The sequence below is a fragment of the Carcharodon carcharias genome, chromosome 6 (genome assembly GCF_017639515.1).
Source record: "Carcharodon carcharias isolate sCarCar2 chromosome 6, sCarCar2.pri, whole genome shotgun sequence".
NCBI classification, from domain to species: domain Eukaryota; kingdom Metazoa; phylum Chordata; class Chondrichthyes; order Lamniformes; family Lamnidae; genus Carcharodon; species Carcharodon carcharias.
In genome coordinates, this window is record NC_054472.1 from 5,868,115 (window position 1) to 5,893,999 (window position 25,885).

General features: G+C 42.4%; 1 protein-coding gene across 1 annotated transcript in view; it reads right to left on the minus strand.

The window, feature by feature from the left end:
• The window catches only part of LOC121279398 (eukaryotic translation initiation factor 3 subunit E), a 143,928-nt gene extending 130,267 nt beyond the window's left edge, over positions 1–13,661 (minus strand). The window contains exons 1-3 of the mRNA XM_041190617.1: positions 13,503–13,661; positions 9,817–9,934; positions 4,874–4,991 (exon numbers count right to left, since the gene is read on the minus strand). Of these exons, the coding sequence (XP_041046551.1) occupies positions 4,874–4,991; positions 9,817–9,934; positions 13,503–13,592 (326 nt within the window). The 5' untranslated portion in view covers positions 13,593–13,661. The remainder of the gene's footprint in view (positions 1–4,873; positions 4,992–9,816; positions 9,935–13,502) is intronic.
• Positions 13,662–25,885: the final 12,224 nt, after the last annotated feature.

The following is a 25,885-nucleotide window of genomic DNA, read 5'->3' on the forward strand; positions in this document are numbered from 1 at the left end:
ATTTCATCCCACCTTCTGATATGTCATCCCTTTCACTTCATTCTTATCCCAGACTGTTTCATCATTCATTTTAGAATCCGCTCCTCTCCCATTATATTCCTATTTTGTTAAATTTGTCTACACTCAAGGAGAATCCAAGTGGTCAATTTGTCTGCAACCACAGTCAAAGGTCAACCAAAATGAGTACAGAACTGAAAGCATCTTCTGCAAGGAATCACAACTCCAGGGTCACTCCTGGACACACAAGCATGGGATAGGTTGACCCACATTGTATTTCCTAACCTCTATTCCTCTGAAGATATTGAGAACGGGATCTTGCCACACTGAGACACTGATAAATCACTGGCGGCACCTTATAGCCCACCACCAACCAGACACAGACAATCCTACAGTAGTGGAACTGCAGTAGTGAAGTAGTGTTTGAAATTTCCCAAATATGACAGATGTATTTATTCCACTAGACACAGGTAGCAGGGGAAGCAAGCAAGTTACCATCTCGTCAAAGTCACAGCACAATCCCTGACTTTTTTTTTAAAAAAACACACAAGACTGTCTTCAATTACTGCTGAACAAGTCAGGACAAGACCCATTTGTCTGTGGCCCCTCATTCTAAGTCAACCGTTAGCTATAATTGCAATCCCTCACACAGAAAATACTCTGGGCTGTTCACTGCCCTGCATTTGATGTGGCTTGTCAAATCTATTAATGACACCTTACACAGAGTCTGTCCTCCAACTTTGATCTGCAAACATACAACCAAAGCCTCTCATTTGATCCCCTTAAGTTCTACAATCTGTTGGTACCTCACAATCAGGACTTCAATTAAATGTTTTCTTTAATGTATTGACAAAATTACACTGAATATAATTATAAAAATTACATATATGACTTTTTGTACCATTCATCTACATGCTAGAATCATTTAGTCACAATACTCATAATTGGAAACATCAATTAATGTGCAGGGTCACAAATAAAGAGCAGATAGTTAAAGGACAAACCATCAGCATTTGAAACACTCCAGATGGAGATTAATAAAATTGTTTCATTAAAAAAGCACATGTTTTAAATGTGATAACTAGAGCAATTCTGCTTGAGTAAATCAAATTAACTCCACTCCATTGCCCAGATTTAACCACAGATGCCACACGTATGAAGCTTCCGACTGCACCCGCCCCTTAAAAAGAGTTCTGATCAAGATAGTGATAAGTGACAACAACTTATGAAGAGTACCCATTTTTAGTAGCAGATTTACAGATTGAGAATTTATCACTGCCGTAAAATTTTGCAATATAGAAGGAAACAATTCGACCCATCATACCTGCGCTGGCACTTTGAAAGAGTGACCCAATTAGCTGCATGTAAGATTGCCAACTCTCCCAGAATGGCTGAGAATCTCCTGGAGTCGGCATCAATTTCCTGGTGACCAAAGAAAGCATTCCGGGAGATTGGAATGCTGCTTTCTCAGTATAAATGTGTATTTCCAGCACTCTCAGTTCTTGGTAAGTGTGTCACATGGACACATCCTCCAAGCTAATTTGCAGCACACTGCATATACCGCACTTGCGCACAGAAACATGCATTGTTCCCTTCCGAGTAGGTCACAGCTGGAAATCCATGCTTTTTTTTTTATTAAGTCTCAGTTACAGCCGTGCATGCGTGTCTGTATGCTGGTGAGTTCTGTGTATATTGCAAAACAAACAGGTTTTAGTTCTGGCTATTACAGATTTTCTATGCAAAAAAAAAAAATCCTTGCCACCCATGATTTACTTTCCCCTTCTAATGCTTTTATGGAGCTTTTACTTCAGCAAGATTCATTTGTGTGCAGACATGAAGGGTTTTAGAGAGAGTAAAAGAAACGAAATCACAAAAAATAAATTAAAAGTAGACAAGATGATCAGTGATGTCAACATTAATAATGTGGAACAGAAATTAGATCAGAAAAGGACAATGTGCATCTGCAAAGTTTTAATAGTCAAGATTTACATCTGTTTAGTGAGGTGAATAGCCATTGTTTTCTCAAGTTTTTGAATCTAGCAGGCTGCAAATTCATTCTGTTGAGTGGATAGTTTTCAGATGCCAAACTAATTTCTCAATCAAAGGGATAAGTGACCCGCCTCACCCCAAAACCATTCCCAGTATGCCACTGGGTTTCTGTGAAGCTACTTCCACTGGCATTTCCCATAATATGTCCAGCTCGGTTGACAATCCTTGTCCCATCCCCTGCTCTTTAGCCATAGCCCGGCAAAGTTCTCTTTTTTTCATATATAGCTAATTCCCTTTTGAAAGTTATTATTGAATCTGCTTCCATCACCCTCGGGCTGTGCATTCTAGATTATAACAACCCTCTGCGTTAAAAAGAATGCTCCTCATCTCACCCCCACTGGTTATTTTGCCAATTAACTTAAAAGTTTTGAAGTTACAAATATTTTACAGGAAGATTACAAGATGAGCAACAGGGTAACTAGTAACACAGCTTGTACTCAAATTACATGAAGTTTAAAAGAATGAGTTTCAGTAGCTGGTGGTATGTAGCAGCACAGAGTGCAAGTCTGTGTTTGTGACTTCAAGAAGCAGTAAGCTTCAAATCTGCACTCCCCATTTTTCAACATGTCCACACAGAAAAGGAGGAATGTGTAAGCAAAGACACTATCATGTATTTCCTAAGAGCTGATTGCTGAGTAGTCCCAAAACAGAGGGTATTACAGCGTGGAAACCAAATTTGGGTGTGGCGGTTGGTGAGAAGGGTGGAGAAAGTGAATAACATTGAGCCAAAATATCAAATGTGGAATAATAGGACAAATGTCAGTTCATTAGTTCTAAAAGGCTTAGAGTATGCATGGACATCAATTTAATTACCTCAGTCTTTATCTGAAAAAACAGGCAAAACTTCCAAGCTCAGAAATGTTCCAATCCTTAACAGTCCTCATGCAAGAACTCCAGGCTATTGATCAAACATTGCAATCTGTTATTCAACCCTAAGTTGCTTTTTTAATCTATAAAATATATTTTGATCTCTATTAGAGTACAGAATAAATTTCAGAATTTGCCAATGATACCAAACTTGGAGGTGCAGCAAACAGTGAGGATCATACCAAATGATTGAAACAGGACAAAGATAGGTTAGTAGAATGTGCAGAACAATGGCAGATGGAATTTAATACAGAGGGGTGTGAGGTGATACATTTAGGAGTAGCGAGAGGTAATATGGACTTAATGGCACAGTTCTAATGGTGCAGGGTAGAGGGGGATCTGGGAGTTCATGTGCATAGATCTTTGAAGGTGGCATGACATATTGAGAGCAATTAGCAAAGCATGGAATACAAAAGCAGGCAAGTTTTGGTGAAGCTTTATAAAGCTCTGGCTAGGCCACAACTAGAGTAGTGTCCCCAGATCTGGTCACCACGCTTTAGGAAGGATGTGAGGATCCCCCGAGAGGAGAATTATCAGGATAAAAGCAAAACGCTGCGGATGCTGGGAATTTGAAATAAAAACAAAGTGCTGGAAAAACTCAGCAGGCCTGACAGCATCTGTGGAGAGAGAAACAGAGTTAACGTTTCGAGACCGTACGGCCCTTCTTCAGACCTGCTGAGTTTTTCCAGCATTTTCTGTTTTTACTTTAGGAGATTTATCAGAATGGTTTCAGGGATGGAGACATTTTACTCACAAGGTGAGGTTGGAATTATTGACAGAATTAGCTTTGATCCTATCACCTGCTGGTAGAAGGACTAGGGGGCACAGATTTAAGGTTTTGGAAAAGAGTTGCATAAGGGATGAGAGGAAGAGCTTTCTTTTTACATAGCAAGCGGTAATAACCCGAAACCTGCTGCCCGCGAGAGTGGTGGAAGCAGAAACAATCAACGATTTTAGAAGGAAATTGGATGGACACTTGAGCAAAATAAACTTGCAGGGTTATGAGGATAGAGCTGGGGTGGACTCAGTGGGCCAGATTGCCTCCTCCTGTGCCGTAAGACTTATTGGAACCTACTGGCTTTATTGCTATAACTACGCTGCTTCTTACAAAAATTAATTCTGATATTTTATTTAAGCCAATTCATGTAATTGAAGGATTAAAAACAAATTCAGCGAAATTTCTTTGAATCGACTATATTGGGATGTAAGGGCAAATAAGGGTTTATTAAAACATGTCCAGATGGTTTGTGATTGATAGAAATGGAAAACTGTAGGAGGATGATTGTACAGATCGTGGCCATTTATAGACGGGGAGAATTGTGGACATATCGCACTTTCACATTACATGTTCAATAAAAATAATCAAATAAAAAGTATTAATTCAATATGCCTAGATAGCCCGTCACGCCCACTTTTACTAGCTACAAATGCCGATGTACCAAATTTGTTCTGATGAAAAATGCATCGTGCAGTCAGTTTACAAGCACACGTCAACTATGCTTGGGTCAAGCATCTGCACACCCATCAGCGGCTCTCAACATCCAACCACACCTAGACAGATAAATCCATTTGTGGCAATGGAAGAGGAAATGGTGAGTGGTACAATTTGCATATTTGGATTTGTAATATGTAAAACACAACTCCAACACACGAAGAACATGCAGAATGCAACGCCCCAATCAGGGAAACATTTTCTGCATCTGTAATCAATTCTGTGCCCCAGCTTTCATTACTGATTATCTACTGCTAAATATCATGCATATACAAATGTGTCACAGATCTCCAAAGTGTCAGGTAGGGCAAGACCTAAACTGAGATCACCAGTGGAGCAGCTGATCAGATCAAAAAACTGGTACGTAGATTATCTTAATTTCTCTACACAAATGACGCCAAGATAAATAATGACAAACTGTCTGTGCTTCCAATTACATGTATGTAGTGTGGTTTCATGTCTGCCTACCTGGTCGACTGCATTTGCCTCGTAGTTTCTGGATCCTCAAACATCTTTACAATTGGTTCAGTTTCGGACTGGAGCTGTTTCAGCTGAGCAACCACAGTGGTGCGCTTCTCTCTCAGAGCTGAGAATTCAAACAGATTGCTTTCACTCAAATGTTCATAGGTGCGCATTTATACAAGGCAGTGTCTTCAAATTAACAGGAGTTTTTAAATTTCTCCTGGATTCTTTTTAAAGATTAGACACAAGTTGTAGCTTTTTGGGGGACAGAAAGGAAAGTACTTTCAAGGTGAAATTCTCTTCTCCTTTCAACATCCCACCTCCTCCCTGCAAAAAAATTGCTACAAGCTTTCATAAATTGAGAGAATGTGAATGTTCCACATTCATTTCCCATCTACAGGATTCACCATTTGTTCACCATTCAAGTTAGCACTAAGGCACTCAACTGATGCCCTGCCCTAAACTTCTCTCAGCTACTCTGGTCTCAGAACATGCCAATTGCCAGTATGATCTGCTCACTCACCGGGCTTAGCCATGACTTAGTGGGTATTTCTTGCTTGAGTGTCACTCCAGAGACTGAGCAGAAGACCCAGATTGACATTCCCAGTGCAGTGCTGATGGGGTACAGCACTCAGAGGTGCCATTTTTCAGGTACGACGTTAAACTTGTCTGCCCCCTCAGGTGGGCATAAAAGATCCCATGGAATTTTTCAATAGAGAGCAGGGGAGTTGTCCCCTCAAAGCAAAATCACTAACAAGGTCATTTGGTCATTAGCATACTGCTGTTTGCAGGAGCTTTCTATGTGCAAAATTAGCTGCTGTTTTCCCTACTTTACAACAGTGGCTACATTTTAAAAGTACTTCACAGGTTGTAAAGCACTTTGAGATGTCCTAGGGACACGCAAGGCCATATTCTTTTTATCATAGCCAACAATTAAAAGGATTCAATTACATTTCCTGGACATGAAGAAGCAAATTATGGTGAGCCAGCCAGGACAATTACTGCTCCTTTAGAAGTGCATTGTTTAAATTTACTTTGTGCTCAATATTATAAAAAATCCCCCCTTGCCTGTGTGGAAGTATCAAGGCTTTACATCTAGAAACTGCACATCTTCATATGGGTGACTAATGCACATCATCCTGGTTTTCACTACAGCTTGGAATACAGAAATATTTTATTACAATGCTTCTGTGACAGTGTAATCAAGTAAAGTGTGAGATCAATCATGCTTAGAACTGCTTGCAGCTTCTCTAAGTGCACTGAAAACCACTCATTCTATTTATTGGATCTGAAATAAATAAAATAGCAGTTAGGGAATTTAGAGTGTATGCTTTGCACAGGTTTCTCGCACTGATTATCCACATTTGCCATTAGATATTTTATGCTGATACTTTTAAGTCTTTCAATCTTCAGGCAGCAGTAATGATGAGAATTAAACACTAAAACAAGCCAGAAATCAGAGCCTTGAGACCTACAAGCTACTGATCGGAAGACCTGGCTGCCAAAATAAGAATGGGGAAAACAACAAAGCCATTATGTGCTTCTTAAAGGCAGATGCTGTTCACAACTCGAAATGCATCTCCATAAACCCACACAACAGAAGGCTGGGGCTAGGGAAGGGGGCAGCTCAAATCAAAACCACAGCCTCTGAGTTAAAAACTGGCACATGTCCACAGTGGTTCAGTGATAGGAAGAAAACCACACAGCAGCAAGCAACATTGGAACACCAGGCCAGGAGAAAGCCGCCCAGCTCTTGCGCTTTGGAAGGTTTGAGACCGGACTGTAAAAAAATGCAATGAGGGAATCTCCACACAGATACTGGAGAGGATCTTCTCCACCGTGCACAGAGAATGGATTCTAACATCAGCTTGAAACAGAGAAATTCAATGCAGATCTTCCTCAATATCCACAGCAGTAGTGGTAGATCTCGAGCAGATTCTATGGTACTGTTTGAAGAGCAGGGACGTTTTCCTTAGGGTCTTGGACAATATTTATTACCTCAACCAAAACCTAAAAACCAAATATCTGATTACCACATTGCTGTTTGTGGGATCTTGCTGTGCACAAACTGCTGCATTTCCTACATTGAAGCAGTGACTTTATTTATTCATTGACAGGATGAGCTTTGCTCGCTAAGCCAGCATTTATTTCCCATCCCTAATTGCCCTTAAGATGGGAGATGAGCAGCCTTCTTGAACCGCTGCAGTCCATGTGGTTTAGGTACACCCACAATGCTGTTAGGGAGAGAGGTCCAGGATTCTGACCCAGCGTCGTTGGAGGAACGGGGATCTATTTCCAAGGCAGGATTATGTGTGGCTTGGAGGGAAACTCACAGGTGGTGTGTTCCCATGTGTCTGCTGCCCTTGTCCTTCTAGGTGGTAGAGTTTGTAGGTTTGGAAGGTGCTGTCGAAGAAGCCTTAGTGAGCTGCTGCAGTGCACCTTGTAGATAGTACACACTGCTGCCACTGTGCATTGGTGGTGGAGGGAGTGAATGTTTAAGGTGCTGAGTGGAATGCCAGTCAAGTGGGCTTCTTTGTCCTGGATGGTGTCGAGCTTCTTGAGTGTTGTTGGAGCTGCACTCATCCAGGTAAGTGGGGAGTATTCCATCACACTCCGGACTTGGGCCTTGTAGATGGTGGACAGGCTTTGGGGAGACAAGAGATGATTTACTTGCCACAGAATCCCCAGCTTCTGGCCTGCTCTTGTAGTGAATATTTATATGGCTGGTCCAGTTCAGTTTCTAGTCAATGGTAACCCCCAGGATGTTGATGACTTCAATTCAAAAGTACTTCATTGGCTGGAAAGCTCTATGAGACATCCGGCGATTGAGAAAGGCACTAGATATATGTAAGCTCTTTCTTTTTAATACAAGTTACCTACACAACAAATGTGGTTAAGGAGGTAGACTAATATATTCCTAATCTTTTTTCATCCATCCACTAATGGGCCCTGAATATCTATTCAGTAAAGGACACCCCTCATCAATCCACAGACAGAGCACTCTTCTACCTGGGTAACAGGGAGATAATGACTCCTGAACTAAAACAGTCCAGAGCCCTGTTTTTTCACAACGTCACTAACGGTACAACTGAACAGAGTTGGGTGTGGGGGGAAACATTTCAGAGAAGAGCCAGATGTAGAGCACCAGATAATTAGAGATCAATGGGTACAGCCTTCACAAAGTCAAGCATACTAACAAACACCTCAATAGCTATTCCATTTGGGCTCATCTCCAAATTCTCCCAACAAGCCTGTCCGTTCATTGAAAGGATGGATGGGGAGAGCAGAGAGAGTCCTCCAATGAAATCGATAAGATTTGTGTTAACAGGGTTCTTTTTTTTCTTTACTCTTTCATGAGATGTGGGCGTTACTGGTAGGTCCAGCCTTTGTTGGCCATCCCTAATTGCCCTTGAGCAGAGTAGCTTGCTAGGCCTTTGCAAAGGGCAGTTAAGAGTCAATCACATTGCTGTGGATATGGAGTCACAAGCCAATCAGGTTGAGTAAGGACAGTAAAGTGAAGGAAATGAAGAAAGGGTTTTTCTTAAAATATCAATGATAGTTCCATGGTCCCCATTCCTGAGAGTAGCTTTCAATTCTACAGTCTATTAACCGAATTCAAATCCCACCAGCTTCCGTGGCAGGATTTGAACCCATGCCCCCAGAGTAATAATGAGCCTCTGGATTACTAAACAGTGACATTACCACTACACCACCATCTCCTCCAAGGGATAGATAGATATGGAGCAAAGGCGTGGGGTCTAAATAGATTTGAGATACAGATCAGCCATGATCAAACAGAATAGTAGAAGTGGTTTGTAGAGTGAATGGGCTCCTCTTGTCCCAGAGTAGCTGAGATTTACTAATGCTGACTCCTCAGCATATAGTACAAAGTTGTGTTGAATCTTTCTTCATCAACAGTGAAGTTATTAAGTGACCCTGTGAATGGCAAGATTCTATGGCTTTCAGACCACCATGACTGAAAATAATTCAAGTCACATGTACTAGAAACCATCTCCTATCCCACAAGTTTGTGAAAAATGCCAAGGATGGAGGATGATGTTGACAAGAGGCTCATGGGCACATCACAGACCAGCTAATTATTGAGGGCAAAGGAACCTCAATGGTTGACATAAGCCTTTGGAGTGCCTGACAATATGCACACATTTGCATCGGTACCACAACACACAGTGACAGTGTGTAGCGTCTACAAGATGCACTGCAGAAACTCACCAAGGTTTGTTAGACAGCATCTTCCAAACTCACGATTGCTACCATCTAGAAGGACAAGGGCAGCAGATGCATGGGAACACCATCACCTGGAAGTTCCCCTCCAAGCTACTCACCATCCTGACATGGAAATGTATCACCGTTCCTTCAGTGTCACTGGATCAAATCCTGGAGCTCCCTCCCCACCACATGGACTGCAGCGGTTCAAGAAGGCAGCTCACCACCACCTTCTCAAGGGCAACTAGGGATGAGCAATAAATGGTGGCCTAGCCAGTGACACCCACATCACATGAAAGATTTTTTTTTAAATGCTGTACTACTGTACGGTCAACTCCAAGGCTTGTCACATAGGTCAGCTTCCTTCTCCAGCTGTAACTCCTATTCTTCCTATCCCTCCTCAGGTGGATAGTGATTGCTGCAGCTGGTGCAAGAAGTAACGCAGCTGTCTACAACATCACGTTTTATACTTGGCATTTTAATATATTCCATTGACCGTGCAGAAGTGGTCATGCAATGGCTAATTCATCACTGTATAGCTGAAAAGTTAGTTACATATCTAATCCAAATGCAACTCTAGTGGAATAAAAGTTAGAAATCCACGCCAGTGTATTTCTAGGGGGCAGGTCATGAATGGATTTCATTCACAAAACCACCGCTTGTGAATAGCAAATATTTAACATTCTAAACCCTGAATTACATTGAACGTATTGCATACAACTCACCTTGTGGAATTTCTTTATCAGGGTACAAGTTCTTGTACACATCCATAGCAAAGTCAACCATGTTTGTGTCACTAAGAAGATCCAGCTTTCCTTGGAGGAGTTCCTTTTCATTGTAAATCTGAAATCAAAATGTGCCAAATGTTAGGACAGAATTCTTCAAACTTCAGCTGGTACTCAGACCACAGCTCGAGTTCTGTGTCCAGCTACCTTAACTATTAATTCATCAGCCCAGAAACTATACACCATAAGATCAAAATTGGTCATTAACTCCCCTAATGGACCATGACGTGAGTGTGCAAACGAACCCTCAGGAGCAGCAAAGTGCCAGTGATCAGTGCTGGATTAACTGAATTCAGGTAGGCAGCAGATTGTGCAGTCAAACTGATTGGCGTGCCTCTAGGTTAACAAAGAGATAACAAAAAACTCAGTTAGGCATCCCACTCCTGACAGTCAAGTAAAGATCCCTGCTCCCTGTTGTTTGGGCAAGGGGATTGAGTGAGGGTGGAGTGGGCGAAAAATGGATATTTACAAATCCTTGAAGCTGGCAGGGTAAGTTGATAAGGCAGTTAAATTGTATGGCATACTTGGCTTTGTAAATAGGGGTATTGAATACAAAAAATAAAACCACACAAACCTTAATAAATCATTGGTCAGGCCTCAGTCAAGGTGAGAGTTTTCCCACAGACAAACAGCATGCCAACGCTCTCTGCCTATGGGCACCTGGGTGAGGTAGCAGAGGCCTACTGGAAACCTGTAGAACTGTACACCTACTGTAGTCACCTCAGCAGACCACAATGCAATGAGACTAATCGTTTATATTTACCGTGGATCATATGCTCCCTTCTACTGTGAAAAATTATATACAGCTCTTAATGGCAACAACAGAATTGAGCTAGACTTTGTCTTCACAATGTGAAGAAACGTCTCATTCCCCTTCCAGTTCTACCATAATTTTAAATCTATGACCTCTGGTTATCAATCCATTTGACAGAGGAAACAGTTTCTTCCTACTTCCTCTATCAAAGCTTTCGGAATTTTGAAGATCTTGCCTCAGCCTTCTCTATTCTAAGAGCAATTGCAGATTCTCCAAACTCAAATCTCTCATCCCTTGTATCATTCTAGTAAATCGCCTCTGTGCCCCCTCAGAGCCCTTGACATCCTTCATAAAGTGTAGTACTCAGAATTTTATACAATAATCTGACCCCCAGCATCCACAGGCTTTTGGGGACACTTTTCAAATTAAAGACATTATATATTATCTAGGGGAGGCGATAGCACAGTGGTATTGTCACTGGGCTGGTGATCCAGAGGCCCAGAGTAATGCTCTGGGTACCTGGGTTCGAATCCCACCACAGCAGATAGAATTTGAATTCAATAAATGATTCAATATCTCAAGTTAAAAGTCTAATGATGACAATGAAACCATTGCCGATTGTCATAAAAACCCATCTGGCACGCTAATGTCCTTTAGGGAAGGAAATCTGCCATCCTTACCTGGTCTGGCCTATATTGAACCCCAGATCCACAGAAATATGGTTGACTCTTAAAAATGCCCTCTAATGGGCAATAAATGCTGGCCTAGCCAGCGACGTCTGCATCCCACAAACGAATAAAACAAAAAATTGTAAAATATTGGCTCAACTAATACTGCTAGAGGCTCCATCACACTTATATTGTGCAATATAAGCTCTAACATGATATACTGGAAAGACTGAAGCCATTGTTTGCCCCTCCAAACTCTTCCCTACCTACCGATCCTATCCTTCTCCTGGGCTACAGTCTGAAATTAAACCAGTCTGTTCACAACCCTGATGTTACACTTGATCCTGAGATGAGCTTTTGACCTCATTCAGCCATTAGTCAGATTGGCTATTCCACCTCCATAACATCGCTTGACTTTGTCCCTGTCCCAGCTCATCTCATTCATGCCTTCGTTACATCTAGACTTTACAATTCCAATGTCTCCCACATTCTACCCTCCATAAACTTGAAGATATCCTAAACTCTACTGCCCGTGTCTAAACTCGAAGCAAGTCCTGTTTACCTATCACCACTGTGCCCACTGAACTATAATTGCTCCAGTATGTCATGGCTTATGTGCTCCTATATACTTCAGAGAATTGGACAACCTATACCAGGCACCTCTCAAGCACTGGAGGACGACCATTGGCAGTGCCTTCACAAGATCCTCCAAATCCAGTGGAAAGGATGGCAGTCCAACAGCAGCACCCTCTCTCGAGCCAACATAAGCAACACTGAGATGCTAATCACTTAAATGCAGCTCCGCTGGGCAGGCCATGTCACTTGACACCAGGCACCTGAAGAAATTCCTCGACTTAGAACTCAGTCATGACAGGAGACTCCCAGGAGGAAATGCTTTAGGAATCTTCTCAAAGCATCCAAAGAGAACAAACACCCCCACCTGCTCAGACCCTGGCTTGTGACCGACCAAATTGGAGAAGTCTCATTCAGGAAGGCACCAAACACATCAAGAAACTTTGCCAGGAACATAGAGAGTCAAAGTTGAGGCGGACAGAGCACACAAATATCCCAACAACCCAGCCATCTGACCCTCCAAGCACCCACATGTGACTGTCTGCAGATGAGCCATCTCAGAATCCATCAAACCAGAGTGAAAGCAAGTCAGCCTGGATCCCAAGAACTCAAGAGACAGTGGCTCTACCTTCAGTTGCCTAGGCCCCAAGCTCTGGAATTCCCTCCCTGCACATCTCCACTTCTCTACTGCTCTCTCCTCATTTAAGACATTTGTTAAAGACTATCCCTCTGACCAAACTTTTGGTCACCTGACCTAGTATCTCCTAATGTGACTTGGTGTCCTACTCTGTTTGATAATGCTCCTGTGAAGTACCTTGGGGAGTTTCATTAAATTAAAAGTGCCGTATAAGTTGTCGCTGCAACAGAATAACCCAAGCAAGGTTAAATCATGCTGCCAAGGCCCATTATCCTGCAAAGTTTAAAACTACAATCAATCCAACTTGTATCAACTGAGTCCAACAGACTGTTTGAAGGTGTGGCACAGTTCATGCAAAAGTTTTTTTAAAAAAACACAAGTAAGGCATTTCCATGTGACATACCGAGGAAGCCCTGCATTGTCACAGGTACCAACTTACAAGATGAAAACCCAAGGCCCGTGTCAAGTGGATGTGAAAGATCCCATGACACTGTTTTGAAGAGCAGGCGAGGTCTCCCCCTCAGCATCCAGGCCAATAGTTATCCCTCAATCGCCATCACTGAAACGTAATCTGGTCATTGTGACATGATTGTGGGTGGGATCTTGCTGTGCGCAGAACCAGCTGCTGCGTTTCAGACATTTATAACAGTGGCTACACGTCAGAAAGTACTTCACTGGCTGTCAAGCGCCCGGGGGGTGGGGGGAGAAGTGGCGGCGAAACGTCCCCCACACTCGGGAGCCTTCCTCAGGAGCAGGGAGATCCGGAGGGAATAAAACCGGCTGTAAGAGAGGGGGGGGGGGGGGGGGGGTTTATAACCTCAAGCCCAGGCCTGGCAGAGGGCCCGGGGCGGGCGGCTCGGCCCAGGCCCAGGCCCCAGGCCCAGCTTCCAGTTCACGTGCGGGGCGCTGAGAGGCCTCGGCCTCGGGCTCGGTGCCGCTGCCGGGGCTCCCGCGCGGTGTGTGCGTGGCCAGGGGAGGAGGCCCGAGACTTTACCTCTTTAACCGAGAGGAACTCGAGCAGCGGGAAGACCAGGTGCCGGTCCAGGAAATTCGCGATCCGCATCGTCAGGTCATAGTCCGCCATCTTGGCAAGAGGTGGGGGGGATTCAAACCGCCGCAACTTTATCAACAGGGACTGTCGGCGGACAGGATATCCAGGCCCCGCCCACCGGCCACTCCCCTCCCCTCCCCTCCCCTCGCCCGACTCGGCCCACCCTCGTGGCCCCGCCCCTCGCCCACCCTCGTGGCCCCGCGCCCGCCCCCACGGCCCCGCCCCCTTACGCCCCAGCTCCTCCCCTCTCCCTGTCAATCAAACCCAGCTGCGGCTGTTGCAAAGCTTCACCCCATTGAGCGGGTGCAGAAGCCGTTCAGCCCATCTCCACGTGTCTTTCCCAGGCTGGTGAAATGTGTTACAGTTCACCCAGGGAGAGTCCGAGTTGCTGTGATGACATAGACTTCTGCATGTTGCAGTCTGGAGCTATGGGTGGTGACCTTCCAGGCTCCGACCTCCTGCCCATCACACGGCTGACCAGGCATCTGTCCCGCTCTGACCGCCTGCCATGGGCGTGTGATGGAAGGATTTGCAGGTTCGTGGGAACACGCCTTCCTTCAAGTCCCGGAGTGGGACTCGAACCCAGCGCTTCTGGCTCAGAGGCAGGGACACTGCCCACTTGTGCCACAAGGCCGCCAGCAGCTTGCATTTATGTAGATGGATTTATATAGCACCTTTAACAAAGGAGCGTTATCAGACACTGAGCCACATAATGCTATATTAGGGAAAATGACCAAAAGCTTGGTCAAGGAGGCAGGTTGTAAGGAACATCCAAAAGGCAAAGAGTATTAGGGAGGGTATTCCAGTGCTCAGCACCTTGGCAGCTGAAGGCATGGCCACCAATGCTGGAGTGGTAAGAGGTCATATGAACATATGAATTAGGAGCAGGAGTACGGCAATCAGCCCCTCGAGCCTGCTCCGCCATTCAATAAGATCATGGCTGATCTGAATGTAATCTCAACCCCACATTCCTGCCCACCCCTCAAAACATTTCACCTCTTTGTTATTCAAGAAGCTATCTAGCTCTGCCTTAAAAGTATTTAAAGACTCTGCTTCCACTTCCTTTTGAGGAAGAGAGTTCCAAAGACTCCAGACCCTCTGACAGAAAAGATTTCTCCTAGTCTCTGCCTTAAATGAGCCAAACCCTTATTTTTAAACAGTGACTCCTAGTTCTTGATTTTCTCACAAGAGGAAACATTCTCTCCACATCCATCTTGTCAAGACCCCTCAGGATCTTATATGTTTCAATTAAGTAGCCTCTTACTTTTCTAAATTCCAGTGGATAACAAGCCTAACTTGTCCAGCCTTTCCTCATAAGACAACCTGCCCATTCATGGTATTAGTCTAGTAAACCTTCTCTGAACTGCTTCTAACATATTTACATCTTTCTTTAAATAAGGAGACCAATACTGTACACAATACTCCAGATGTGGTCTCACCAGTGCCCTGTACAACTGAAGCATAACCTCGCTACTTTTGTAATCAATTCCCCTCTCTATAAATGATAACATTCTATTAGCTTTCCTATTTACCTGCTGTACCTGCATACTAACCTTTTGTGATACATGCACAAGGACACCCAGATCCCTCTGAATCTCAGCACTCTGCGATCTCTCACCATTTAGATAATAATCTTTTTTATTCTTCCTGCCAAAATGAATGATTTCGCAATTGCACACATTATACTCTATTTGCCAGATCTTTGCCCACTCACTTAACCCATCTATGTCACTTTGTAACCTCCTTATGTCCTCTTCACAATTTATTTTCCTACCTATCTTTGTGTCATCAGCAAATTTAACAACCATTCCTTTGGTCCCTTCATACAAGTCATTTATATAAATTGTAACTGCATATATAAACTGTAAAGCCATCTCTCAGCTTTCCATTATCCATTCCCCAGACACACTCTCTATAGGACCAACACTCACTTTGTTAACTCTTTTCTTATTTAAATATCTATAGAAACTCTTGTTATCTATCTTTATATTTCCAGCTAGCTTTCTCTCATACTCTGATTTTTCCCTCCTTTTTAATCCTTTTGCCATTCTTTGCTTTTTTTTATATTCTTTCCAATCTTTTGACCTGCCACCTCTCTTTGTGAATTATATGCTTTTTCTTTAAGTTTGATACTTTCTTCAACTTTTTTAACCACGGATGGTGGACCCTCCCCTTGGGATTTTCCTTTCGCATCGGAATGTATACATTCTATATAATTTGAAATATCCCTTTAAATGTCTGCCACTGAACTTCTATTGACATATGCCTTCACCTTATTTGCCAGTTTACTTTAGCTAGCTCTGCTTTCATGCCCTCATAATTGCCTTTATTTAAGTTTAAAATGCTTGTCCTGGACACACTCATCTCTCTCTCTCTCAAAATGAATGTAAAATTCAATCATACTAGGATCGCTGCTACCTAGTGGCGCCTTCACTAGAAGGTAAATCAATTAATCCTATTTTGTTGCTCAATACCAGGTCTAGTATAGCCTGCTCTCTGGTTGGCTCCAGAATGTGCTATTCTAAGAAACTATTGCAAAAATATTCTCTGAACTCGTCATCTACGCTACCTTTGCCCATCTGATTTTTCCAGTCTATATGTAGATTAAAATCCCCCTTTCTGGTAAGCTCCCATTGTCTCTTCTTTTCTACTCTGTCCTGCTGTATAGTTAAAATTAGGGGAGGCAGTACATAGCTTCCACAAGTGGCTTCTTGCCTTTATCATTCCTCATCTCAACCTAAACTGCTTCTACATCTTTGTTTCCTGAACTTAGATTATCCCTCTCTAATGTGCTAATACCATCATTAATTAACAGAGCCGCCCCTCCACCTTTTCCTAACTTCCTGTCCTTCCTAAATGTCACATACCCTTCAATATTCAGGTCCCAATTTATGTCATCCTGTAGTCATGTCTCTGTAATGGCTATCAGATCATACTTATTTATTTCTATTTGCACTATCAGTTCATCTATTTTGTTTCAAAAGTTATGTGTGTTTAGATACAGAGCCTTTCATTTTGTCCTTTTATTATTTTTGTAGCGTCTAGCTAGAACCTAGCACAGTTCAGGTATAGACTGTCCCAAGAGCACAGATCCCACTTTCCCCAATACTAGTGCCAGTACCTCATGAGCTGGAACCCACTTCTCCCACACCAGTCTCTGAGTCACGCAGTCATCTCTCTAATTTGTCCTTTGCTAATTTGCACATGGCTCAGGTAATAATCCAGAAATTATTACCTTTGAGGTTCTGCTTCTTAATTTGTTGCCTAGCTCCTCATACTGACTATGCAGAGCCTCCTTCCTCATCCTGCCTGTGTCGTTGGTACCTACATGGACTACAGCCGCTGGATCTTCCCACTCCCACTGCAAGTTCCTCTCCAGCCCTGAGCAGATGTCCCAAACCCTGGCACAGGGCAGGCAACACAGCTGTCAGGACTTTCACTCTTTGCTGCAGAGAACAGTGTCAATCCCCCTCATTATACTGTCCCATACTACCGCTACATTCCTTATTTGCTCCCCCCCACTTGAATGGCTTCCTGTACCATGGTGCCATGGTCAGTTTTCTCATCTATCCTGCAGCCCCCACTCTCATCCAAACAAGCTGAGAGACCCTCAAACCCACTGGACAATTGTCCTGACACTCCTGCCTTCTGGGTCCCTTACCTGCCTCACTTGCAGTCACACCCTCCTGTCCCTGGCCACTGACCAATTCAGAAGACCCTATCCTAAGTGGTGTGACTGCCTCCTGGTATAAAGCATCCAGGTAACTTTCCCCCTTCCTGATGTGTCACAGGATCTGCAGCTCAGCCTCCAGCTTAATGATTCTGAGCTGAAGTTCCTCAAGCCACAAACACTTACTGCAGACATGTTTTCCCTGGATCACAATGTTATCCGGGAGCCTCCACATGCTGTAGCCTTGACACGTCACCTGTCCTGCTATCCTTAATGTGTTTTAAATAATTCCTTAATTATATTAATCACTTATTTATGTTGCTTTCTTATATATTTTATTAACTTTACCGCCAAATTGTGTACTATTTTAAACCTTCGGGATAGAATAGAACTTACCAACTTACCAGATACTCACCAAACAGCTGGCCCCTTTCCCTGTAGTGGAGCAATTTCTATGGGGTGAGAGAGGTAGAAAGAGAAAACGAACAACTCCGTCTTCCCTTTCACCAAAATCCCCTCTCACCAAACTCCAAGGCCAGGATTTTCCCATCAGCCAGAGGGGGGAGGCGGGGCCTCCCGACATCACCACACCCCATTTAAAATAGGCGGGGGCTCAGCAAAATCAGCTGTGCGCCCGCCGACCTGTCAATGGCCAATTGAGGCCACTGACAGGATCATTTAACCAATTAAAGGACCTGCCCGTCCAACCTTAAGGTTGGAGGTCAGGCCGGGAGCCCTGGCGGGCATTGGAAAAAGCATCAAACCTCATCCATGGGCGGGATGAGGTTTCATGTTGGTTTTTAAAAATTTAACTAAAGTGTTTTTAAAAGTGATGGACATGTCCCAACTCATGTGACGGTGTCACACGAGGGGACATGTCAGGGAATTTTTTTTTTCTATTTTTAATATTTTTTTAATGTACAGCTGATCTCCCTGAGGCAGCAATCTCGGCTGAGGGACTCCCACCCCTGCTCGCATAGGGAGTGCATAGCGCTTCCTGGTGGATGTCACACTGGGCGGGCCTTAATTGGCCCGCCCACATAAAATGGCGGCACGTCCCCCCCCACCCCCCGATCAGAGACGTGCCTCTGCATGCCCATTCTTTAGCTTCCCCCCACCCCACCCCACCCCCCCCCCCCCCCCCCCCCCCCCCCCCCCCCGACATGGGGTAAATTCTGCCCCAAGTCCTCACTCAGCTCAGCTGCGCTCCATTTGCCAAGGCTGCACTAAACTGATCTGTGGCTACAGTAATCATATTCAACCATTTAGCTAGTTAACTACGCAACTCCTACAGCTGAGAGTGAGCTTACCCTGTCTAAACTGTAAGAAAGAAAGAACTTAACCTGCTTACACAGTACTTTCCAGTTACTGCTAATTGCAGATTAGATTAGATTTTTAAGAGCAAAATTAAGAACAAAATTAACACTTAAAACTCCCCCCCTCACCAAACTCCAAGCCTTCACTCAGCTAGTCGGTTGCAGTCCGTTCGAGGAGCGCAGGTATCTTACGAGGGTTGTGGGGCTGGCAGAGATTACAGAGATAGGGAGGGGCAAGGACATTTGAAAACATTTGAGGGGTTTGAACACACATCATCGGTCACGTCATAACATAGCCTTTCCTGATTCATGTACCAGAACACCAGTCACCAAGTGATTGCCAATTTCTGGGCAAATATCAAGCTAAATATTTTCAAAGAAGATTTTTTTTTACATTTGTTTATCTGTGAAATTCTGAAGTTTAGAACCAATAGCCTTACAATAAATCAATAATTTTTTTCCAAAAAATTTACTTAAAGAATGTATATACTCGTATAAGAGTCAAACGTTTGAGACCAATTTCTCCAGCCGAAAGTCATTGTGTCGACTTTCTTAGGGGGGTAATGTTTTAAGGGGTTGACATGTCTGCTTGATTTGGGCCCAAATGAAATCGACAAAAGACCATTGCAATGGAATAAGTAAAAATAAACACCAATAAAGAATTCATATTATTTGTTGAACATTACTAATAATCACAATATAGTTTGACATTCATCACCTGATAACTTTAATAATTTGACTAAATAAAAACTAAACTTCAACGTATACATTTGTTTAAGCATTTACTTACTGGTGTTCATTTTCATCAGCATTTGTACACTTGCAATGAAATCAAATCATTAACATCTCGAGAATTATATTTTGGTTCTGAAATTGTTGGCCTTTGATCCCTGAAAAACTGGCTTCGACTTTTACATGAGATCAACTTTTACATAGGTATATACGGTAAGTATCAAAAGGGAATTCTCTGGACATATTAACTGTGCAAAAATGCTGGAGTGTCTAATCACCACCAAAAAGATTACAGGAGTAGAGCAAGAGGCCAACAGCAAAGGGAGCAGCTAGACAACATCAAAGTCAGGCTTAACCAGAGCTCCAACCAGAGCATCCACTGTTGCTGTGATCGGAAACTTCGGGAAATCATGGTCACTGTCGCCACACAGCATGGCAGTCAGACAACGATGACAATACAGTAAATGTTTATTTAAAATCTTCATTCACCTCTCTCAGGTTTGCCACCTCTTTATAAGTTGTGTCTTTTCACTCCACTACCACCACAATAGTGCCACCCATCACCACACAACAGCCCCAACCCACCAACCCCTAACCCATCCCAAACAAAAGCAGTCAGCAAGTCTCTGGCCAGTTCTAATAAGACCCACCCTTGATCAATTACTTTACTTTGCAATTTGGTCAACAAAGACGATAGAATTTGATATTCTGTGGGGTCTGGATCAGGAATAAAGACTGTAAATATTGGACTATGGCCAGCATATCCTAATCAGCAGTCAGCATGCAGTAACACTGCTCCGCACAATATGATTTGCCAATAAATCATTTTTGTTTGTGTGGTGTTCCAATATTGGCAATGGCTGGATTAATTTGCATGTGTCTACTGAATGACAGCTCTTCGTAGAGATAATTCATTGTTGGCACAAAGCTACACAGTGAGACACAAACACAATTACAAGCTAAATGTTACAAGATATGAGAATAATGAGCTGAATCGGGGCATAACCACAGAAGAAAGAAGGAGGGATAATGTCATGAGAAGCAGCAGAGGCCCTTCCTCAGTGGGAGCAAAAGAGAGTCAGGCTTTAAATTGTTTACCAGATGACCCCCAATGATATTGCTCATATGAATCCAAATTCAATAGATTGCTGGAACCTGTGGCATTGCTCCTATAGATCTAGATTCAACATTGGACCTGTGAAGCCAAGTTCAATCTTTAATGCACCTCCCATGACATTGCTCATGTGAATCCAAAATCAAGGTATAGCTGTTCTCCCGTGGCATTGCTCATATGAATTTAAGATCAAGGAATAACCGATCTCTAGTGACATTGCTCATGCAGATTTAAGATTATGGTGTAACTAACCTCCTGTGTAGTTCCTCACAAAAAATTGGAGGATTGGTTACCTGATAAAACTGGGAAGATAACTGTATCATGAAGAATATGTATTAGAAATAAATGTAAATGATTGGAAATTGGAATAATACAATGCATTCAAAGGTGTTTTTAAATTTTTTTATTTATCCTTCCATGGGATGTGGTAATGTCAACAATTTTTGCCAATCCCTAATTTCCCTTGAACTGAGTGGTCTGCTGGGCTATTTCAGAGGGCACATAGAGTCAACCACATTGCTGTGGGTCTGGAATCACATGCAGGCCTGACAGGGTAGTGATGGCAGATTTCCTTCCCTAAAGAACATTAGTAACCCAATGGGTTTTTACAACAATCAATGATAGTTTCATGGTCTCCATTACTGAGACTCGCTTTCAATTCCAGATTTTATTATTTGAATTTAAATCACACCAGCTGCTGTGGTGGGATTTGAACCCATGTCCCCAGAGCATTAAATTGGACCAGTGACATTACCACTTTACCACTATCTCCTACATTTTATGTAATAATAAAGGAAAAAATAAATGACAGTTGAAATGAATTCATATGCCATGTATAAAATTAAACTAATTAATGTGATTTGTGTAAAATTGCATCCTAAAATATACTTAAATACGTTGGGTTTGTGCAATAGTGTAAAACAGGTAAGAGTGACTCAGCTGCCTGTTCCAGGTCTCTCCCCATAGACTTATAATGAGAACAAAAATAGGGAGAGATATAGAATAGGCTGCTAATTATCAATCCATTTACACAATCACTCAAAGTCAAGATCATCCCATAATGTGTAAATATCGGGTACTTATACATGTTAAAAGTAGATATTTTGTAATTTGTGAATTAGGTGTTGACTGTAATCTCACTAATATTATGTATACAGACCATACAATTAAATTACTCCAAGAAATATAAATTTTTTTGAGTGTGTCAGTCCTGGCACTGATGGAGAAACAAGTGCAAAGTCAGAGATATAAGGTAGTCAGGGGAGGAGGTGATTTGTGGAGTAATGTCTCTGTGCTGAGGAAGTATGAATACCCGGAAAGGAAACTTGCTTGGAACCTTGGTTAGACCACACTTGGAGAACTGTGCATAGTTCTGGTATCCACATTTTAGAAAGGATGTTGAGGCACTAGAAAAAGTACAATAAGAAAGATTCACATGGGTGGTACCAGGACTGAGAGGTTATAACCATCAAGAAAGCCTGAACAGCCTGGGGCTCTTTTCTCACTATAGCGAAGACCTGATAGAGGTCTTCAAAATTATAACGGTGTTTGATGCAGTTGACATAGAGATGTTTCTACTTGTGGGGGAGACCAGAACTAGAAGCCATTAAAAAAAGACAGTCACTGATAAATCCAATAGGGATTTTAGGAGAAACGTCTTTACCCAGAGAGTGGTGAGAATGTGGAATTCGCTTCCACAGGGAGTGGCTGAAACTATAGGTATAAATGCATTTATGATGAAGCCAAATAAATAGATGAGGGAGAATGGAATAGATGGATATGCTGATTTGGTTAGCTTGAATAGGGCATGAGGAGGCTTGTTTGGGGCATAAACACTTGGTCTGCATAGCCTGTTTCTTTCTGTGTTGTAGATTTGATTTGCTCCTGAAAGATTGGTTTTGTATCCTCCTAGATTGGACTCACCTTGAGAATAATTGGCACTCAACAATGTTAAAACGAGGTTCCTCTAGGCGGTTTCTCAATCTGAGGGTTTGTATTTCTGCCCAGCACATCTCAGTGGATGGCCACTTTGTTTCCTCAGTATGCAACAATCTTATTCTCTGAGTCAGAAGGTTGGGAGTTCAAGTCTCAGTCCAGACACTTGAGTTCAGAATCCAGTGTAGTGGTGTCAAATTGTAAATGAGGCATTAAAACGGAGGTTCCATCTGCCTTCAAAGGAAATGTAAAAGATCCCACAGCACTATTTGAAGAAGGATAGCTGTCTTTTTCTACCAAGGAACATTACAAAAAAAGAACAGATTATCTGGCCATCACATTGCTGCTCATGAAATTGCAACTTGGCTGCTGCATTTCCTACATTACAACACTGGCTACACTTCAAAAGTATTTACTTGTCTGTGAAGTGCTTTGGGATATCCCCAAGTTATGCAAGGTGCTATATAAATGCAAGTTCTCCTTCCATTTTTAATAGGATCAAGGTTAGCATGTTAAGAAGCTAAACTATGGTCATTGTGGTTTCTTAATAGTTTGTGCTGAACAACACCAGCACTGGGTATCAGTGGCCAGATCAACTTTCTACCCTGCTAGCGAGTTGCTTATTTCCAAGTGGCCAGTTTCACTGTCCAAAGAGCTAATGGCTGAATCATGGAAAGCATATTTCTAACTCCCTAAGAGTTTCTAAGAGCTAGTCAGCATCTTGTGTGAATGATGTCAAGTTATTGAACAGGCTTGGTACCGGCTCTTCAAGTTGACATACTTTTGCAGAGGGTCAGATAGAATTAGATCACTCCCCTGCTTTCTCGGGTGACGAATAATGGTCAGGAGTTATGGAAGCAGGAAAGGTAACTTACAGAATGGAAGTGGAAAGCAAATAAGGTAACAGCTGTTAGTTTCAAATAAAAAGAACATGATGTAATGATTAAAGTGTGTCATTTATCATATACTTACAAATACACATTAAAATGTGCCAAATCTGGAAAGCATCAGACAATGAAAATTATGTACAGATCTTTCTCTTCCCCCAGGAATGAATTGTTCCCAAGTACCTTTTAAAAAATATAAGCATTATCCCTTTTAAGGATTACAGGTGACCCTGTTTACTAAAGTCAGAAGCCCACAGCTACTGACATTTTATGGAACTGAAATCCAGCAACCTGGGATCAGAGGGACACAGGTTGACTGCTGTGTTTCCTGCAATACTGCAGTAGCTGTGAGGCACTTTGGGATGTCCTGTGGTTGTAAAAGGCACTATATAAATGCAAGTATTTTGGGTTTTTTTGTACTATTATTCACCACAAAGTAAGAAATATCACATGACTGGAATATTTTTGTTCTTTACATACAAATTAATGGAACTTAGAAACAAAATTAACTTAATATCCTTCAAAATGTTTTGACAAAGAATTTTCATCAGGGTAGCTATTTCTTATATCACAGATTGCCTTGTAAAGCATTCTCACAACTGTTAACATCACTGTTTAGTTAAGAAGTGCTGATTTCTATAGCAGTGATGAATGATTGAAGTGGTTTTTCATTATCAGGAGATTTGCCAGCATTGGGGCCGTGAACAGAGTCAAGATAAATAGTTCAAACAACTGCTTGTGTGTGTGAGTCAGAGCCCCACACCTGCACTGGTATTTTGTTGAAAAAAGGTTCTTTACATCAGCTTGGAAAGTTCTGCAAATGGTTGGAAATGTCTGTTCACATCAGTAATGACTGCTTCTTTCCACAGAGGAGATTTGGAAAAGTGTTAAATTTAAGTGGTAGATCTTTAAAACAAAGTGTATTCACTCACAAACAAGTTATAGAGCACTGAGGTGAGGTCTTTTTCAGCAACAGGCTGAGTTATTTTTTAGCCTGGCTCAGCAATTGATAAGCACCATGGAAAAATGGCCATGATGCTCAAAATGCTCCCACTTCTCACCCCTTGCCTTCCCCCGACCCTCAGCCCTCCAACTCAGACACAAGCCCCATATGCTGCCTGCAGCCAGAAAAGGAGACTGATCTCTGAGCGGACAATGCTCATCTCACACCGGTCACTCTTCAGATATTTGGAGGAGAATTTGAACTGGTGATAGCTTTCAAATATGATCATTTTAAGTCACCTCTGCGAGCCACATATACACACTAATATGTACAGTACATTCACAGCACAAACGCCTCCCTTAAACATAATGCAAACACCATTTGCCCTGATAAGATATTTTACTGATTCTAAATAATCAGGATAAAATATTACAGACACTGTTAAAGATTCTGATCCTTTTTTCTGGCTGGCTGAGTGTTTTATATTGCTTGATTATTTCTTAAATGATACCATTTTCCACACAATAAAACCTTTCAAACAAATAACACCATCCAAATGTGTTCTTAATACTTTCAATATGCTATATTGTTAGATTCTGACTGGCTCAGTGGGTAGCATTATGAGCATATGAATAAGAAGCAGGAGGAAGCCATTTGGCCCCTGGAGCCTGCTCCACCATTTAATAAGATCACGGCTGATAGTGACCTCAAATTTGCATCCCACCTATTCCCAATAAAATATCACACCCTTGTGAATCACAAATCTATCCATCTCTGCCTTAAAAATACTCAAAGACACTGCTTCCACCACCTTTTCAGGAAGAAGGCTTCAAAGAATTAAGATCCTCTGAGAGAAAACATTTTGCCTCATCTCTGTCTTAAATGAGCGACCCCTTATTTTTAAACAGTGACCCCTAGTTCTAGATTCTCCCACAAGAGGAAACGTCCTCTCCACATCCACCCTGTCAAGACCCCTCAGGATCTCATATGTTTCAATCAAGTTGCCTCTTACTCTTCTAAACTCCAGTGGATACAAGCCTAGTCTGTCCAACCTTTCCTCATAAGAGAACCAACCCATTCCTGGTATTAGTCTAGTAAACCTTCTCTGAACTGTTTCCAACGCATTAAGATTTTTCTTTAAATAAGGTGACCAATACTGCATACACTATTCCAGCTGTGGTCTCACCAGTGTCCTGTATAACTGAAGCATAACCTCCCTACTTTTGTATTCAATTCCCCTCGCAATAAATGATAACATTCTATTAACTTTCCTAATTACTCGCTGTACCTGCATACTAGCCTATTCGCGATTCATGCACTAAGACACCCAGATCCCTCTGCATCTCAGAGCTCTGCAAACTCTCACCATTTAGGTAATAAGCCTCTCTTTTATTCTTCCTGCCACAATGGATAATTTCACATTTTCCCACATTATACTCTATTCTTGCCTCTGAGTCAGAAGTTTTTGTCCCAAGTCCCACTCCATAGATTTAAGCATGGAATCAATTTTTCTTTGCATTGTTTCATGGAATATGGGTGTCTCTGGCAAGGCCAGCATTTATTGCTGATCCCGAATTGTCCTTGAGAAGGTAGTGGTGATACACTTTTTTGAACTGCTGCCTGATATCTGATATCTGTAGCAGTTTGATATAACTGCATTTCAGAGCGCAGCTAAGAGTGAAACACGTGGCTGTGGGTCTGGAGTCACATGTAGGCCAGACTAAGTAAG